Source organism: Haliotis cracherodii, unplaced genomic scaffold, assembly GCF_022045235.1.
Source record: "Haliotis cracherodii isolate W230 unplaced genomic scaffold, xgHalCrac1.p SCAF_22, whole genome shotgun sequence".
NCBI lineage: Eukaryota > Metazoa > Mollusca > Gastropoda > Lepetellida > Haliotidae > Haliotis > Haliotis cracherodii.
Window position 1 is genome coordinate 12812590 of NW_027266278.1, and position 20559 is coordinate 12833148.

Consider the following 20559-nt stretch of genomic DNA (forward strand, 5'->3'; position numbering starts at 1 on the left):
TTACAGCCCTCAATATCAAATACTTGCATATGCAGTCATTTAGGTGAGAAAATGGCAACAGTCATGTGCCTTGTGACAAGGTTTAATATATTTTTTGGACCACTGACATAAGACATAAAACTGACATACCGACCCTGTCCAGCCATACCGACCCTGTCCAGGCATACCGACCCTGTCCAGCCATACCGACCCTGTCCAGCCATACCGACCCTGTCCAGGCATACCGACCCTGTCCAGGCATACCGACCCTGTCCAGCCATACTGAACCTGTCCAGGCATACCGACCCTGTCCAGCCATACTGAACCTGTCCAGCCATACCGACCCTGTCCAGGCATACCGACCCTGTCCAGGCATACCGACCCTGTCCAGGCATACCGACCCTGTCCAGCCATACCGACCCTGTCCAGGCATACCGACCCTGTCCAGGCATACCGACCCTGTCCAGCCATACTGAACCTGTCCAGGCATACCGACCCTGTCCAGGCATACCGACCCTGTCCAGCCATACCGACCCTGTCCAGCCATACCGACCCTGTCCAGCCGTACCGACCCTGTCCAGGCATAGCGACCCTGTCCAGCCATACCGACCCTGTCCAGGCATACCGACCCTGTCCAGCCGTACCGACCCTGTCCAGCCGTACCGACCCTGTCCAGCCATACCGACCCTGTCCAGGCATAGCGACCCTGTCCAGCCATACCGACCCTGTCCAGCCGTACCGACCCTGTCCAGGCATAGCGACCCTGTCCAGCCGTACCGACCCTGTCCAGGCATACCGACCCTGTCCAGCCGTACCGACCCTGTCCAGGCATACCGACCCTGTCCAGCCATACCGACCCTGTCCAGCCATACCGACCCTGTCCAGCCGTACCGACCCTGTCCAGGCATAGCGACCCTGTCCAGCCATACCGACCCTGTCCAGGCATACCAACCCTGTCCAGGCATACCGACCCTGTCCAGCCATACCGACCCTGTCCAGGCATAGCGACCCTGTCCAGCCATACCGACCCTGTCCAGGCATACCAACCCTGTCCAGGCATACCGACCCTGTCCAGCCATACCGACCCTGTCCAGCCGTACCGACCCTGTCCAGGCATAGCGACCCTGTCCAGCCATACCGACCCTGTCCAGGCATACCGACCCTGTCCAGGCATACCGGCAGGCATACCGACCCTGTCCAGCCATACCGACCCTGTCCAGGCATACCGACCCTGTCCAGGCATACCGACCCTGTCCAGCCATACTGACCCTGTCCAGCCATACCGACCCTGTCCAGCCATACCGACCCTGTCCAGGCATAGCGACCCTGTCCAGCCATACCGACCCTGTCCAGGCATACCGACCCTGTCCAGGCATACCGACCCTGTCCAGCCATACCCTGTCCAGCCGTACCGACCCTGTCCAGGCATAGCGACCCTGTCCAGCCATACCGACCCTGTCCAGGCATACCAACCCTGTCCAGGCATAGCGACCCTGTCCAGCCATACCGACCCTGTCCAGGCATACCGACCCTGTCCAGGCATACCGACCCTGTCCAGGCATACCGGCAGGCATACCGACCCTGTCCAGCCATACCGACCCTGTCTAGGCATACCGACCCTGTCCAGCCATACTGACCCTGTCCAGCCATACCGACCCTGTCCAGCCATACCGACCCTGTCCAGGCATACCGACCCTGTCCAGGCATACCGGCAGGCATACCGACCCTATCCAGCCATACCGACCCTGTCCAGGCATACCGACCCTGTCCAGGCATAGCGAGACATGATGAGTTGATCGTGGCCAGACTTGATGAAGATAGGTAACTCCTGAGTCGATGCTTGTCAGTTTTCTGTGATGTCGGTTTGGAAAAATTGGAAGGACAGAGGTGTTTCACTGGATGAGATGGACGTGTTTCTTGTTCAGCGTTAGAAATTGGCACTAGTCCTTATCAAACTATTAACTAAATAGTTAAGTTATACGGACTGGTCGAAATTTGCCATTTTTAAGGGTTTGTCTATATGTGATCATTACTAGGACAAGTTAAAAATAAGTGCATTTATAGTGCACAGATTCCATTCACCAAGTGGATGCTCATAGCGCTAAACTATTATTACCCCGGTCATTGGATCAGTAAGCACTTGGTTTTCATTCTCAGCTCCCTAGGGAGTATACAACCCAAGTTGACTAAAACAATTAGTTTCTATCGCTGTTGTTCCATTTGAACTCTTATTCTTTTAATAGATTTCATGTGAAGATTCCAGACAGTTGGTATCAATGACCTATTTTTCCCAGTACTCCATGAAACATTTTTAGAATTTTTTAACACCGGACTATGGACCTTGGACAAGGGTATAACCAGGGTGTACACGCTACAGAAATGTGCATCCAGTACCCACAATATTAAAGATTCATTGTTCCAAATTCTTGACAAGAAATTTAAAGGTCCTATAAACGCACCAAAGTGCAGATCAGGTGGTCATATACTGTATTTCAACTAACTGACACTGGTTTTTATGCAGTGTCCAAAAAATAAACAAAAATCTCTAGCTTGATGTTGGATGACAGGTCCTTCAATTGATGATTATCACATTAACTATGGTATGTAGTGATTAATCATTTCACTTATTAATGAACATTTCCTGCAGATGTACCCTGCCGATTCAGTTAGGTAGGGAGTTACCACTGTGCTGCATTTAAACAAAATAGGTGCCCGCTTCTAATAGACGTGGGTCAACATCTTGTTGGAAATTGATGTATGCCCAGGCATCTAATAGAAGTAATACGGTAATGTGTGACCGGTAGTGAGTTGCCACTGTGCTGCATTTAAACAGAATAGGTGCCCGCCTCTAATAGACGTGGGTCGACAGCTTGTGGGAAATTAATATACACCCAGGCATCTAATAGAAGTAATACGGTAATGTGTGACCAAGCTGAGTCGTCATGCCCTGATGGTTGAAATCATTGCTCATTGCTCAGTCACAGGTTTGCCTGCCCTTAGTTCCATTATTTACCGACCATGTGATATAGCTGGAATAGTATGGTATAAAACAAAACTCACTCACTTAATTATATCTGTGTAAAATTTGTAGGTTCAGTAAACATGGCTGTTCTTTTGCAGTAAACAATGACCCTATTGTATGGCTGCAAGCTAAGCGTTGTCGGCAGTGTTTGCAATGGGTTTTGACAGTTATCACCAGACGGCTGAGTCTGCCTGAATTATGAAGATGACAAAAAACGAGCTGATATTGCATAGCGGAGGCCCACACATCTGTTGGCGTTGACTTTTCACTGACATCTGCTGCTTGCCATCAGCTGAACCTACTTGAGGCAAGGAATTTGTCTGCAACATGTGTAGTGGAGGCTCAGTGGAGTTGTCTCCCTTAGTTGGTGTAGGTTTGAATTTTGGTGTGGTCTTATACTGAATAAAGAAAGTTAGGGAGCACAAATAATTTTGGAGGTTTTTTTATGAAATTGTTTGCTCTACAAAAAAGATATCCCCAAAATGATCCTTAACTTTATTTGTTCAGTATAGTTTTATTTCTTGTCAAATAAGAACTCTTAGTACCCATGAGGTTCCCAATAAGCGAGTTTATAACAGTCAATTACGTGTGTTATGATATTTTCACATGCTCAACAGTGTTGTTGACGTAAGGGAAGATCATTGTTTATATGACACAGACAGCATCTTGACGTAATGTTGAATGATGTCACTCATCTGTTAAAACTGATCCGGGGTAAAATAGGTCTTCAGCAACCCATGCTTGCCGTAAAAGGCGACTATGCTTGTCGTAAGAGGCGACTAACAGGATCGGGTGGTCAGGCTCGCTGACTTGGTTGATGCATGGCCATCATATAGCGGGAATATTGCTGAGCATGCTGAGTGCAATAAATCTGTTATCACAGTTTTCACTTTTCAGTATCTTTCTACACATTATGAAGAGCTGAAAATAAAAGTATTGTTACATTTGTGTGTGTATCTTGACTCGATGGAATTGTCAGAATACAAAACGTCGTACACTTGCTCTGGCTGTCTGTGTCGTCTCCTCGGAATGGCAGTCACTGGTTTTCCTGGCCCAAACATTGCTGACTGCTGTGTAAAACTGCATTAATTCATAGACCCTTGTGATGTTATCTTTCTGTGATGTGTCTTCGATAAAATAACAACCCTGTGCCTGGATGTTGCTTTGCCTTTAGTAAGCCATATGTATTCGTATTTGCATGTCTTGGTGTTCATTGGCAGTGGTGTTTGCATGCCTTGGTGTTCACATGCATTGGTGTTCATTGATGTTCACATGCATTGGTGTTCATTGACATTGGTGTTCACATGCATTGATGTTCATATCCATTGGTTTTCATTGACATTGGTGTTCATTGGCATTGGTGTTCTTTGGCATTTGTGTTCACATGCATTGGTGTTCACATGCTTTGGTATTTCCATGCTTTGGTGTTCACATGCATTGATGTTCACAAACATAAGTGTTCACATGACTTGGTGTTCATATGCATTGTCAATAAAGCACCATACGTTTGTGTTGATTTGAGGGCCAAGAATCAGCAGAATACATGTGTGGTGCAACATTTAACATGACATTTCAAAAGCCCTTGAATAATGCAGTGTTTCCCTTAGCTTGCATTTTCTACGTTCAGTGAATTAAACAGGTTGCCAAGGACACGCAGACATGGGCGAGAGACATCATCACCGGCGCTACCATTATGGCAACTGCTCTCGCTGCACACGATTAAAAAACATGGCTGCGATGAAGACATACCGTACAGAAAGTAAATACCAACAGGCCATACATCGTTATATATATACATATACCTATGTACATTAGACCCTAGCCTGTTGTATATCATGTATATCCCCCATAGCATACATCATGTATGTGAACGTGGATATTAAAACTAGCGTTCACCGGCCCACAAGCAGGTAAACTGTGATATTTACTTGTCCACTGTTAAAGACCACATCTCCATCATGTCAGTGATTTTCATCTGACCGAGGCAAGGGTGTTAACTGACTATAAAAGTCCAGCTTCCACCCTTGCCGCACTAGGCTGGAATTTCTGGGCTCTATTGTAGTGCCCCCAGTGGCTATTACAATGATTTTGATTGGACTATGCATAGACTCTTTAAGTCCAACCGACCCGTGAAGAGCCTGAGTAGAACAGGTCTTCAGCAACCCATTCTTGCTGTAGAATGCGACTGTGCTTGTCGTAAGAGGCGACTAACAGGATCGGGTGGTCAGGCTCGCTGACTTGGTTGATGTATGTCATCGTGCTTTACTGTGCGTCTCGTGTTATGGTCATGGCGGCAATAGGAGTTTGTATGCTTGTTTATGTAGGGATGCCCTTTCCCAGGATGTTAGTTTGGTTTGAACAAGCAAAAAAAACACGAAAAACCGCTGCCCGCCCACTCTATTTTTTCAAAAGTCATTGCCTAAGAACCAATTCTTTTATTTAAGCCATATATAGACCAAGAGCATTAACCATTGGCCAAGCTAACGCTGTACAACAAGACCACATCATTCCTAACGCTATTACTCAGCATTTCATCCATCCCAGATATTCTCAGGATTAACTTGATATAAATCGACTCATCTGTCAATTAGAACCTTCATGATGTGATGATAGACGCTCCATACAGCCATTTCCATACCTAGCGATCCGTCTAGACAGCCAGAAGCTGTATGTTATTAAGCAAGGTGTTGAAACTGTTAGTGACAGTGATATGGTTATCACAGATCAATACTATTGGTTTTGTTCCTAATACAGCTATAGTGTACGAGTCGGCCACTGGAGTATATGTAAACACGTCTCACACTCTTCTCCATCAGACAATGAATAGAGGGTCCTGATGGGGGTATGCTGTTTGACGAGAAACAACTAATAAATGAAAAATATCCTATTCTTAACGTGACATGATTCAAATTTTTATCGTAAAAATATAAAAAACTGTTTAATGTAAGTTTGCTGTTTCTCGTAATCATGTTAAAGTCTCGTGAAGGTGAATTGAGGGTCCTGATGGGGAATACTGTTTGGCGTAAAACAACCAATAATTGTAAAATTTCCGTAAAGGTGAGATTATTCAAATTTTTGTCGTAAAAGATAAACTGTTTAGTTTAAATTAAGAGTTCACTGTTTATCGTTATCATGCTAACCTGTGAAGATCCAGGGTAGAATAGGTCTTCAGCAACCCATGCTTGGCGTAAAAGGCGACTATGCTTGTCGTAAGGGGCGACTAAAGGGATCGGGTGGTCAGGCTCACTGACTTGGTTGATGTAGGTCATCGATCCCAATTGCGTGGATCGATCCTTATGATATCAATCACTGGATTGTCTGGTCCAGACTCGATTATTTACAGACCGCCGTCATATAGCTGGAATATTGCTGAGTGCAGCGTTAAACAACAAACCAACATTATCATGCTAAAGCCTCATGAGTCATGCATAACTATATTTACAAAACACAAATTACCACAAATAAAACAAAAGCAGAACCAGCTGTCACCATTTTCCTTTCAGACAGATTGACGATTCGCTTCGAGATGAGATTGCATCTTGATGGAGTGTCTGCAATTCACCTGTTGTTTCTGCAGAGCTGAAAAAATAATGACAACTGATTAAAGGCCCCAAATGTTACTAGGACTGGCTAATTAGATCAATAATCGGAATTATTGTTGATCGGAAGAAATATTAACGATTATCAATATGAAATTGCTGTCATCAATAATAACTTCCATAAACTATTAGAACCGTGAAGATTCCAGGGTAGAATAGATCTTCAGCAACCCATGCTTTCCGTAAAAGGTGACTATGCTTGGCGTACGAGGCGACTAACTGGATCGGGTGGTCAGGCTCGCTGACTTGGTTGAAGCATGTCATCGATCCAAATAGCTCGGATCGATGCTCATGATATCAATCAAGGGATTGTCTGGTCAAGACTCAATTATTTACAGACCGCCGTCATATAACTGGAATAGTGCTTAGTGCGGCCTAAAACAACGAACAAACAAACAACATAAACTGTTATGATGAAAAAAGTTTAAATTTACCCAAACAGACTTGTTATTGTCAATAATGTCAATTGTCGAAGGCGAAAAGCAACTGTTTTCGTTATATCTCAAATGTCAACATAGTAATCTATGCATAAATGTGTCACTGCTCACCAGTGGTGTAAAATATGTTAAATCCTTTAGGGATTTTCTTGCATATTTGCTTAAAGTTACCTCTCCGATATTCATTGATAATTGATCGATATTTAGTTAGCGATTATCGATCTCTATAATCTATATCGATAGCCAGCCCTAAATTCTACTGATACCCCCTTGTTCCCCCTGTCTCAGCTCAGGATCTTCTGAATTGGGGACAGCCTCCGTGGTCTAATGGTAGAGCGTCCGCCCAGAGAGCGGAATGTCAGGGGTTCGATCCCCAGCCGGTCATACCAAAAGACGTTAAAAGATGGTACTTGTTGTTACCCTGTCTGGCGCTCGGCATTAAGGGGCTACAACAAGGACTGGTCGGCTCGGAGTCAGTATACTGTGTCTGAGTGGGGTATTCATGTTAAACTGCGGCATGGTATCTCAGTGAGCTAGCACTATAAATCCGCATCAGTCCAGATGCCTTGGTATTTCCATGCTTTGGTGTTCACATGCATTGGTGTTCACAAACATTAGTGTTCACATGACTTGGTGTTCACATGCATTGTCAATAAAGCACCATATGTTTGTGTTGATTTGAGGGCCAAGAATCAGCAGAATACATGTGTGGTGCAACATTTAACATGACATTTCAAAAGCCCTTGAATAATGCAGTGTTTCCCTTAGCTTCCATTTTCTACGTTCAGTGAATTAAACAGGTTGCCAGGGACACGCAGACATGGGCGAGAGACATCATCACCGGCGCTACCATTATGGCAACTGCTCTCGCTGCACACGATTAAAAAACATGGCTGCGATGAAGACATACCGTACAGAAAGTAAATACCAACAGGCCATACATCGTTATATATATACATATACCTATGTACATTAGACCCTAGCCTGTTGTATATCATGTATATCCCCCATAGCATACATCATGTATGTGAACGTGGATATTAAAACTAGCGTTCACCTGCCCACAAGCAGGTAAACTGTGATATTTACTTGTCCACTGTTAAAGACCACGTCTCCATCATGTCAGTGATTTTCATCTGACTGAGGCAAGGGTGTTAACTGACTATAAAAGTCCAGCTTCCACCCTTGCCGCACTAGGCTGGAATTTCTGGGCTCTATTGTAGTGCCCCCAGTGGCTATTACAATGATTTTGATTGGACTATGCATAGACTCTTAATCCAACTGACCCGTGAAGAGCCGGAGTAGAACAGGTCTTCAGCAACCCATTCTTGCTGTAGAATGCGACTGTGCTTGTTGTAAGAGGCGACTAACAGGATCGGGTGGTCAGGCTCGCTGACTTGGTTGATGTATGTCATCGTGCTTTACTGTGCGTCTCGTGTTATGGTCATGGCGGCAATAGGAGTTTGTATGCTTGTTTATGTAGGGAGGCCCTTTCCCAGGTTGTTAGTTTGGTTTGCACAAGCCAAAAAAACACGAAAAAACCGCTGCCCGCCCACTCTATTTTTTCAAAAGTCATTGCCTAAGAACCAATTCTTTTATTTAAGCCATATATAGACCAAGAGCATTGACCATTGGCCAAGCTAACGCTGTACAACAAGACCACATCATTCCTAACGCTATTACTCAGCATTTCATCCATCCCAGATATTCTCAGGATTAACTTGATATAAATCGACTCATCTGTCAATTAGAACCGTCATGATGTGATGATAGACGCTACATACAGCCATTTCCATACCTAGCGATCCGTCTAGACAGCCAGAAGCTGTATGTTATTAAGCAAGGTGTTGAAACTGTTAGTGACAGTGATATGGTTATCACAGATCAATACTATTGGTTTTGTTCCTAATACAGCTATAGTGTACGAGTCGGCCACTGGAGTATATGTAAACACGTCTCACACTCTTCTCCATCAGACAATGAATAGAGGGTCCTGATGGGGGTATGCTGTTTGACGAGAAACAACTAATAAATGAAAAATATCCTATTCTTAACGTGACATGATTCAAATTTTTGTCGTAAAAATATAAAAAACTGTTTAATGTAAGTTTGCTGTTTCTCGTAATCATGTTAAAGTCTCATGAAGGTGAATTGAGGGTCCTGATGGGGAATACTGTTTGGCGTAAAACAACCAATAATTGTAAAATTTCCGTAAACGTCGTTTGTCGTAAAAGATAAACTGTTTAGTTTAAATTAAGAGTTCACTGTTTATCGTTATTATGCTAACCTGTGAAGATCCAGGGTAGAATAGGTCTTCAGCAACCCATGCTTGGCGTAAAAGGCGACTATGCTTGTCGTAAGGGGCGACTAACGGGATCGGGTGGTCAGGCTCACTGACTTGGTTGATGTAGGTCATCGATCCCAATTGCGTGGATCGATCCTTATGATATCAATCACTGGATTGTCTGGTCCAGACTCGATTATTTACAGACAGCCGTCATATAGCTGGAATATTGCTGAGTGCAGCGTTAAACAACAAACCAACGTTATCATGCTAAAGCCTCATGAGTCATGCATAACTATATTTACAAAACACAAATTACCACAAATAAAACAAAAGCAGAACCAGCTGTCACCATTTTCCTTTCAGACAGATTGACGATTCGCTTCGAGATGAGATTGCATCTTGATGGAATGTCTGCAATTCACCTGTTGTTTCTGCAGAGCTGAAAAAATAATGACAACTGATTAAAGGCCCCAAATGTTACTAGGACTGGCTAATTAGATCAATAATCGGAATTATTGTTGATCGGAAGAAATACTAACGATTATCAATATGAAATTGCTGTCATCAATAATAACTTCCATAAACTATTAGAACCGTGAAGATCCCAGGGTAGAATAGGTCTTCAGCAACCCATGCTTTCCGTAAAAGGTGACTATGCTTGGCGTACGAGGCGACTAACAGGATCGGGTGGTCAGGCTCGCTGACTTGGTTGAAGCATGTCATCGATCCAAATAGCTCGGATCGATGCTCATGATATCAATCACTGGATTGTCTGGTCAAGACTCAATTATTTACAGACCGCCGTCATATAACTGGAATAGTGCTTAGTGCGGCCTTAAACAACGAACAAACAAACAACATAAACTGTTATGATGAAAAAAGTTTAAATTTACCCAAACAGACTTGTTATTGTCAATAATGTCAATTGTCGAAGGCGAAAAGCAACTGTTTTTGTTATATCTCAAATGTCAACATAGTAATCTATGCATAAATGTGTCACTGCTCACCAGTGGTGTAAAATATGTTAAATCCTTTAGGGATTTTCTTGCATATTTGCTTGAAGTTACTTCTCCGATATTCATTGATAATTGATCGATGTTTAGTTAGCGATTATCGATCTCTATAATCTATATCGATAGCCAGCCCTAAATTCTACTGATACCCCCTTGTTCCCCCTGTCTCAGCTCAGGATCTTCTGAATTGGGGACAGCCTCCGTGGTCTAATGGTAGAGCGTCCGCCCAGAGAGCAGAAGGTCCGGGGTTCGATCCCCGGCCGGTCATACCAAAAGACGTTAAAAGATGGTACTTGTTGTTACCCTGTCTGGCGCTCGGCATTAAGGGGCTACAACAAGGACTGTCGGCTCGGAGTCCGTATACTGTGTCTGAGTGGGGTATTCATGTTAAACTGCGGCATGGTATCTCAGTGAGCTAGCACTATAAATCCGCATCAGTCCAGATGCCTTGGTATTTCCATGCTTTGGTGTTCACATGCATTGGTGTTCACAAACATTAGTGTTCACATGCCTTGGTGTTCACATGCATTGTCAATAAAGCACCATATGTTTGTGTTGATTTGAGGGCCAAGAATCAGCAGAATACATGTGTGGTGCAACATTTAACATGACATTTCAAAAGCCCTTGAATAATGCAGTGTTTCCCTTAGCTTGCATTTTCTACGTTCAGTGAATTAAACAGGTTGCCAGGGACACGCAGACATGGGCGAGAGACATCATCACCGGCGCTACCATTATGGCAACTGCTCTCGCTGCACACGATTAAAAAACATGGCTGCGATGAAGACATACCGTACAGAAAGTAAATACCAACAGGCCATACATCGTTATATATATACATATACCTATGTACATTAGACCCTAGCCTGTTGTATATCATGTATATCCCCCATAGCATACATCATGTATGTGAACGTGGATATTAAAACTAGCGTTCACCTGCCCACAAGCAGGTAAACTGTGATATTTACTTGTCCACTGTTAAAGACCACGTCTCCATCATGTCAGTGATTTTCATCTGACTGAGGCAAGGGTGTTAACTGACTATAAAAGTCCAGCTTCCACCCTTGCCGCACTAGGCTGGAATTTCTGGGCTCTATTGTAGTGCCCCCAGTGGCTATTACAATGATTTTGATTGGACTATGCATAGACTCTTAATCCAACTGACCCGTGAAGAGCCGGAGTAGAACAGGTCTTCAGCAACCCATTCTTGCTGTAGAATGCGACTGTGCTTGTTGTAAGAGGCGACTAACAGGATCGGGTGGTCAGGCTCGCTGACTTGGTTGATGTATGTCATCGTGCTTTACTGTGCGTCTCGTGTTATGGTCATGGCGGCAATAGGAGTTTGTATGCTTGTTTATGTAGGGAGGCCCTTTCCCAGGTTGTTAGTTTGGTTTGAACAAGCCAAAAAAACACGAAAAAACCGCTGCCCGCCCACTCTATTTTTTCAAAAGTCATTGCCTAAGAACCAATTCTTTTATTTAAGCCATATATAGACCAAGAGCATTAACCATTGGCCAAGCTAACGCTGTACAACAAGACCACATCATTCCTAACGCTATTACTCAGCATTTCATCCATCCCAGATATTCTCAGGATTAACTTGATATAAATCGACTCATCTGTCAATTAGAACCGTCATGATGTGATGATAGACGCTACATACAGCCATTTCCATACCTAGCGATCCGTCTAGACAGCCAGAAGCTGTATGTTATTAAGCAAGGTGTTGAAACTGTTAGTGACAGTGATATGGTTATCACAGATCAATACTATTGGTTTTGTTCCTAATACAGCTATAGTGTACGAGTCGGCCACTGGAGTATATGTAAACACGTCTCACACTCTTCTCCATCAGACAATGAATAGAGGGTCCTGATGGGGGTATGCTGTTTGACGAGAAACAACTAATAAATGAAAAATATCCTATTCTTAACGTGACATGATTCAAATTTTTGTCGTAAAAATATAAAAAACTGTTTAATGTAAGTTTGCTGTTTCTCGTAATCATGTTAAAGTCTCATGAAGGTGAATTGAGGGTCCTGATGGGGAATACTGTTTGGCGTAAAACAACCAATAATTGTAAAATTTCCGTAAACGTCGTTTGTCGTAAAAGATAAACTGTTTAGTTTAAATTAAGAGTTCACTGTTTATCGTTATTATGCTAACCTGTGAAGATCCAGGGTAGAATAGGTCTTCAGCAACCCATGCTTGGCGTAAAAGGCGACTATGCTTGTCGTAAGGGGCGACTAACGGGATCGGGTGGTCAGGCTCACTGACTTGGTTGATGTAGGTCATGGATCCCAATTGCGTGGATCGATCCTTATGATATCAATCACTGGATTGTCTGGTCCAGACTCGATTATTTACAGACAGCCGTCATATAGCTGGAATATTGCTGAGTGCAGCGTTAAACAACAAACCAACGTTATCATGCTAAAGCCTCATGAGTCATGCATAACTATATTTACAAAACACAAATTACCACAAATAAAACAAAAGCAGAACCAGCTGTCACCATTTTCCTTTCAGACAGATTGACGATTCGCTTCGAGATGAGATTGCATCTTGATGGAGTGTCTGCAATTCACCTGTTGTTTCTGCAGAGCTGAAAAAATAATGACAACTGATTAAAGGCCCCAAATGTTACTAGGACTGGCTAATTAGATCAATAATCGGAATTATTGTTGATCGGAAGAAATACTAACGATTATCAATATGAAATTGCTGTCATCAATAATAACTTCCATAAACTATTAGAACAGTGAAGATTCCAGGGTAGAATAGGTCTTCAGCAACCCATGCTTTCCGTAAAAGGTGACTATGCTTGGCGTACGAGGCGACTAACAGGATCGGGTGGTCAGGCTCGCTGACTTGGTTGAAGCATGTCATCGATCCAAATAGCTCGGATCGATGCTCATGATATCAATCACTGGATTGTCTGGTCAAGACTCAATTATTTACAGACCGCCGTCATATAACTGGAATAGTGCTTAGTGCGGCCTAAAACAACGAACAAACAAACAACATAAACTGTTATGATGAAAAAAGTTTAAATTTACCCAAACAGACTTGTTATTGTCAATAATGTCAATTGTCGAAGGCGAAAAGCAACTGTTTTTGTTATATCTCAAATGTCAACATAGTAATCTATGCATAAATGTGTCACTGCTCACCAGTGGTGTAAAATATGTTAAATCCTTTAGGGATTTTCTTGCATATTTGCTTGAAGTTACTTCTCCGATATTCATTGATAATTGATCGATGTTTAGTTAGCGATTATCGATCTCTATAATCTATATCGATAGCCAGCCCTAAATTCTACTGATACCCCCTTGTTCCCCCTGTCTCAGCTCAGGATCTTCTGAATTGGGGACAGCCTCCGTGGTCTAATGGTAGAGCGTCCGCCCAGAGAGCGGAATGTCAGGGGTTCGATCCCCAGCCGGTCATACCAAAAGACGTTAAAAGATGGTACTTGTTGTTACCCTGTCTGGCGCTAGGCATTCAGGGGCTACAACAAGGACTGGTCGGCTCGGAGTCAGTATACTGTGTCTGAGTGGGGTATTCATGTTAAACTGAGGCATGGTATCTCAGTGAGCTAGCACTATAAATCGGCATCAGTCTGGACTAGTACAAGCAGCCACACACACACACACACACACACACACACACGTTCATGCACGTCGCTATATAAGTGCAATAATCTTGGACGGGACGTTAAATCCCATTTCACCTCACCTCACCTCACCTCACCTCACCTCACCTCACCTCACCTCACCTCACCTCACCTCAACTGAATTGGAAATGGATTATGAATATAAACTGATATTGTAGAGTGCAGAAGTTTTATGTGGTGTAAAATACAGTGGGGACTGAGGGGGATGGAGGACACGGCAGGGATGGAGGACACGGCAGGGATGGAGGACATGGCGGGGATGAGTGTCTGTGATGGGTTTACAAGCTGTCTGACCTTTGAATGTCATGACAAGAATGTTAATGTTATGATGGGCTCGAACTTTAAACCACATGATTGTCCCGACTCGGGGGGAACATGGTGGCAAATAAAGCATGTAGGACATAAACACATGAAACTTTCATCAAACAGATGGAGATATGCAGCAGGTTTTGAAAAGGTTAGTTTGATGTTGGTTTAAGTTTTAGTGAATGAGTATTGTGTTACGCCGCATTTAGCAATATTCCAGCAATATCACTGGGGACACCAGAAAGGGGCTTCACACTTTGTACCCAGGTGGATCATCGAATCTGGTCTTCACTGCGGCGAACAAACGCTTTAACCACTAGGCTACCCGACCACCCCGGTTTAAGTTTTGGAACGTGCTCAGGTAGACTTAATTTGAATTTGGTGATAGAAATCATAGGGTGGAAAGGTTATCAAAGCATGTGTCTAGTAGGACCACTTTTTGAGTAACAGTTGAGATGAGAGATGAGATGAAAAGGGATTAGTGCACTTATATAGCGACGTTCATGCATGTGTGTGTGTCAGTGGCTGCTTGTACTAGTCCGGACTGATGCCAATTTATAGTGCTAGCTCACTGATATACAAGGTGAGGTGAGGTGAAATGGGGTTTAACGTCGCGCCCAAGATTATTGCACTTATATAGCGACGTGCATGCACGTGTGTGTGGCTGCTTGTACTAGACCGGACTGATGCCGATTTATAGTGCTAGCTCACTGAGATACAAGGCCACACTCAGACACAGTATACTGACTCCGAGGCGACCAGTCCTTGTTTTAACCCCTTAATGCCGAGTGCGAGACAGGGTAACAACAAGTACCATCTTTTAACGTCTTTTGGTATGACACGGTCGGGGATCGAACCCCGGGCCTTCCCATCTCTGGGTGGACACTCCACCACTAGACCACGGAGGCTGTCCAAGTAACAGTGTAGGTTAACTTTATTGGATTCATCCCGTGGGTATGGCAATTTCTTTGAAGATTTTCTTCATGTGATTTTGTCAAAGAATGTTTTATTTTGGCCATGTTTATCTTATTTTATGGTTTATGGACTGTTCAGCTTGGGTACATGGGGTAATAACAGGAAGACAAAGCTGAGAAGCTCAATACTTAGGGCTCCAAGCCAGAGTGACACAGAGCCGTATTGTAACTGTTGGATTTGTTGTGTTACTTTGTTGCAAATGTTTGAGTTTGTCATGTCAGTATACCATGGTATAATAGCCCGAACGTGGCTCTTATCATCACTTTCAGTAGATTTTAGTCTTGCCATATTGTCTTTAATTAGCTCAGCTTATTTGTTCGTTGTATTTACAGTGGCCAAAACTAAAATATTCGATAGTTATTGTTTTGAAAGTTTTTGAAAGTTACTTTTTGTTTAAAATTTATTCTGTTGAATGCACTTGACCATGCACACTTTTCTGATTCCAATTTACGTAGAGGAGGTTGGATTTGTGTTGACTGGGCTAAGCTAACGAGTTACATACACTTAACATAGGACCATGGGCGCTATCACACATAATCAGTGCTTGTATTCCCGGTACTGTTAAGAACCTGATTAAGTCACATGTGCACAATAGTAGCAATCAAGTGTGCATTTGCTTAAGTTGCTTTAACCCCCAAACTCAAAACTTGATGATTAATATGGCAGATGTCCCTTGGATTATATAGGATTAATTTTGAAACGTTAACAGGTGGTAAAGCTTACCTAACTAACTGGAAGAAACAAGAGGGTGTTTGATAGACAAGGGGCACCTGACCCTAAGGATTGTAGAGAGTGTTTGATAGACAAGGGCCACCTGACCCTAAGGATTGTAGAGGGTGTTTGATAGACAAGGGCCACTTGACCCTAAGGATTGTAGAGGGTGTTTGATAGACAAGGGGCACCTGACCCTAAGGATTGTAGAGGGTGTTTGATAGACAAGGGCCACCTGACCCTAAGGATTGTAGAGGGTGTTTGATAGACAAGGGCCACCTGACCCTAAGGATTGAAGAGGGTTTTTGATAGATGAGGGGCACCTGACCCTAAGGATTGTAGAGGGTGTTTGATAGACAAGGGCCACCTGACCCTAAGGATTGTAGAGGGTGTTTGATAGACGGGGGCATCTGACCCTAAGGATTGTAGAGGGTGTTTGATAGACAAGGGGCACCTGACCCTAAGGATTGTAGAGGGTGTTTGATAGACAAGGGCCACCTGACCCTAAGGATTGAAGAAGGTTTTTGATAGATGAGGGGTACCCAACACTAAGGATTGTCGAGTGTGTTTGACAGACAAGGGGCACGTGCACCTAACCCTGAAGATTGTGTAACTGTTTGACTGGCAAGGGGCGCCCAACTCTAGGCATCATAAAGGGTTAACCTACCCTAGTGCTCCTAGTTTTTTCAGTTTCATAATTCTTAAAAATGAATAATTTTTTGGCAGTTAAAGTGGTTAAACTGTTTATATTTTCTTTTCTTTTGGCTTTTCTCAAGATCATACTGTTAATGGACAATTAAGACACATATCTCCTACTTCAAGCTCTGGGTGACGTTTGACAGTGGGAGTGTTTAGATGTACGATAATCCATTCACCAGTGCTGAATGTGAGTTTGTGTAACATCACGTGGAACAAGTTTAGCCTGTTTCTCCAGGCCGTCCAGTGCTTATGTAAACACGGGTATTCGACTCATATCAGCCCACATGATTGACTGGTTTACAGGATATGTAACTTTGTTTATAGACTTGTTCTGGTTTCTACCTGTTCACTGTGATAGGATTGTCATCAAATTGAGATGAGTCACAGCTATTGTCAGGCCTGGCTTTGTGTACAGGAATATGTATTGACACGTAGGACAGGGGAAATAGGATTGTCATACTGGACGAGTTCGTAGACAGTTGAAAAAGATATTCAGTACCTATTGTTCAGCTGGATTAAGGTCTGTAGTGTCCCAGCTATTCAACCAACACCTGACAGGCAGCTCACCCTGGTTTAAGATCAGAGTGACGACGACGATAGCTTCATTGTCAAAAGTTACACAGCTGGCCATGCAGAGTTGTGTCCCTTTGCTGGGTTCAAATCTCAGGTCCCAGTCAGATCAGGTCCTGCAATTCGTTGTGCAGAGTTGTGTCCCTTGGGCACGCCAGAAACCTATGAAACCGACTTACTCACTCACCCTTGCCATCAGCAAGACTGTGAACAATTATTCCTTGTATTTCTGGACATTCTGGCTGATTGATGGAACTGATGTTGATCATTTCGTTTCACACCAAAGAACCTGATACAATGTGTGAAAACCATTTTTGGTGTCCCCTGCTGTGATATTGCTGGAATATTGCTAAAAGCGGCGTAAAACCATACTCACTCACTCATGTCTTTTCGGAATAAAAGCATCACTGACTCACTCTCTGAAAGGGACTTCACACACTTGGTATCATCATCGGGGCAGTCGGGTAGCCTAGTGGTTAAAGCGTTCGTCGTCACGCCGAAGACCCGGGTTTGATTCCGACATGGGTACAATGTGTGAAGCCCATTTCTGGTGTCCCCCGCCGTGATATTGCTGGAATATTGCTAAAAGCGGCGTAATACCGCACTCACTCCCTTGCTATCATTATGAAAAGTGTCCAGTTAGAAAGAAGATATTGCTTTCTCAAATATACTACTCAAAAGAAGTTAAAGAGCACAGGTATTTTTCATATGACTACGGGTAAGCTGTCATGCTTGTTGGGCATTGCAACACACTGCCTTCCATTCGTGGGCTAGTGGTTAAAGCGTTCGCTCGTCACGCCGAAGACCCGGGTTTGATTCCCGACATGGGTACAATGTGTGAAGCCCATTTCTGGTGTCCCCCGCCGTGATATTGCTGGAATATTGCTAAAAGCGGCGTAAAACCATACTCAGTCAGTCTGTCAGCCATTCGTCGGTGTTATTATCCCTCCCTCCGCCCGCTTCTCAAAGGAGACAAATTTTCTCAAAAACTATTTAAGTCAGAGAAATTAAACTTTACACACTGATATTCATGATCTTATATGTGTTCGAAAACTGATGTCTTAAATAAAGAGTTATGGCCCTTGCTCCATGCTTTTCATACTGCATGAAATGGGGACAAGTTTTCACAGAAACATGACGCTACATGAATAAAAGTTTGCATGCTTATCTAAAAGATACTTGTCACGACTGAGTTCGAAAATTGGTCCTGTTAATTATTTTTTACTTTAGCTACTTCCCTGGCTACATGTTTTTAGATTTTGAGTGTACACAGTTACTGCCCTTGATCTATGTTAGTTTACAAAGTGCATAGTGTCTGTAATTGAGACATAACGCCGAAGACCCGGGTTCGATTCCCGACATGGGGACAATGTGTGAAGCCCATTTCTGGTGTCCCCCGCCGCTGGAATGTTGCTAAAATTGGCATAAAACCATACTCACTCACTCACTCTGCAATGGGAACAAGTTTTCTCAGAAACTACTGAAGCTAAAGCTCATCTAAGATACTTGTCGAGAACTGGTGCCATAAATTGTTTTTTCCAGAAAAGGGGCATTTTGTGTCTATTCATTTCACAATTTTTTCTGATGATACAAAGCCACTCTAGTGCCTATCTCTTTTTAAGGCTTATTGTACATGTTGTAGTTTCTATTCATTACTATAGTCTGGATGGTAATTTAAGCTACCGACGTTTACCGACACGGGAATCACGCACGAATACGGTGTTAGCGCTGGGCGTCTAAAATGTGCGTGATTCCCGTGCATCCTTACGAGTTGAGTTGATTGGTTCAACTGTGTCGTATGGCCCTGTGACACAGGGGTAGCATTATGCAGATGGCTGTTTCAATGAATGCTCGTTCCACCCGTGACGAACAGGTCTGGTTGTTGATGAAATATAGTGATAGCTAAATAGACAGATTTTTTATTCATGCACCGATTGTCTTTAAATTTAATATCCAGTTATGTATGACTGTTTAATAATCTCATACCAACTTTGACAGGAGTAGGTCCGATAGTTTTTCAGATATTGTAGTAAACGTCGGTACCTTAAATTACCTTCCAGATTATATGTGAACAGACAATATTCTCATGTGGCCCATGGCGGGGGATAGTGATAACGCTGTATTTTTGCCAATTCAATTTTAAACAGCTGAAATAGATTTGAGCCGTTTGTGCTGACTGAGTGACTTTGCATGCAGCAGGAGGGCGTTTCCTGCACTTGTACATTGTTTGTGTCCAGCGTTGGCATAAATCATTTCAAGCAATAACAGTATTGCCTGTATTGAAAGGAAAGGTGAATACAGCCTTTGTATTAAATAGAATGTATGGTTTAGCCTACCATATATATATAGGTATAATTTGACCTTGACCATGACCTTGGGTGATGTGTTTGGATCTGTAACATCTAGGATGTTCACTGCGTTACTCTCTGACCAGTCACCGTGGTAACCAATGCTGGTAAGAGCCGACTAAATCGAGGATTAGGTGGTTGCCATGACAGGTATAATTTCACATGTCAAGTGTATTGTTACACCTCCAGTGTATTGTTACACCTCCAGTGTATTGTTACACCTCCAGTGTATTGTTACACCCTTCATGTGTGTACATGTATGTGACCCGTGAAGATTCGGAGTAGAATAGGTATTCAGCAACCCATTCTTGCCGTAAAAGGCGACTATGCTTGTCGTAAGAGGCAACAAACGGGATCGAGTGGTCAAGCTCGCTGACTTGGTTGATGTATGTCATCGTATCCCAATGGGTGGATCGATGCTCATGATATCAATCATTGGATTGTCTGGTCCAGACTCGATTATTTACAGACTGCCGACATAAAGCTGGAATATTGCTGAGTGCTGCGATAAACAACAAACAATGAACATGTATGTTTCCGGGTGATAAGTATCATATCACTCGCCAAGTGTATTACTACACCTCAAGTGAGCTGTTACCCCCACCCTCATGTGTATGGGTCTATGTTTCCGGGTGATAAGTATCAAATCACACACCAAGTGAGCTGTTACCCCAACCCTCATGTGTATGGGTCAATGTTTCCGGGTATATGAGACGGCAAGTATATTGTTATGTCCCTTGGATGTTTCAGTGTGCCGGCAGTGGCTGGTCCATGAAGATGGCGTGACGGCATACCAGATGCAGAACGAGGAGTGTAAGTGGCTCACTTCTTGCTGTTACTATAGCAACATATGTGCATCACATGGAATACAAGGATATAGCCAATGCGTGTCATGGGATTGGTTGGGCACAGTGGCTGCAGAGGTTGATATCTGTGA

General features: G+C 43.4%; 1 protein-coding gene across 5 annotated transcripts in view; it reads left to right on the plus strand.

The window, feature by feature from the left end:
* The window catches only part of LOC139471362 (mediator of RNA polymerase II transcription subunit 15-like), an 83894-nt gene that overhangs the window by 36942 nt on the left and 26393 nt on the right, over positions 1 to 20559 (plus strand). For 4 of the 5 annotated variants that reach the window (XM_071253689.1, XM_071253687.1, XM_071253690.1 and 1 more), the window contains exon 2: positions 20373 to 20435. In XM_071253689.1, the coding sequence (XP_071109790.1) occupies positions 20373 to 20435 (63 nt within the window). Of the gene's footprint in view, positions 1 to 14381; positions 14471 to 20372; positions 20436 to 20559 lie in introns of those variants that run through there. The other variant, XM_071253691.1, reaches the window with a different exon arrangement.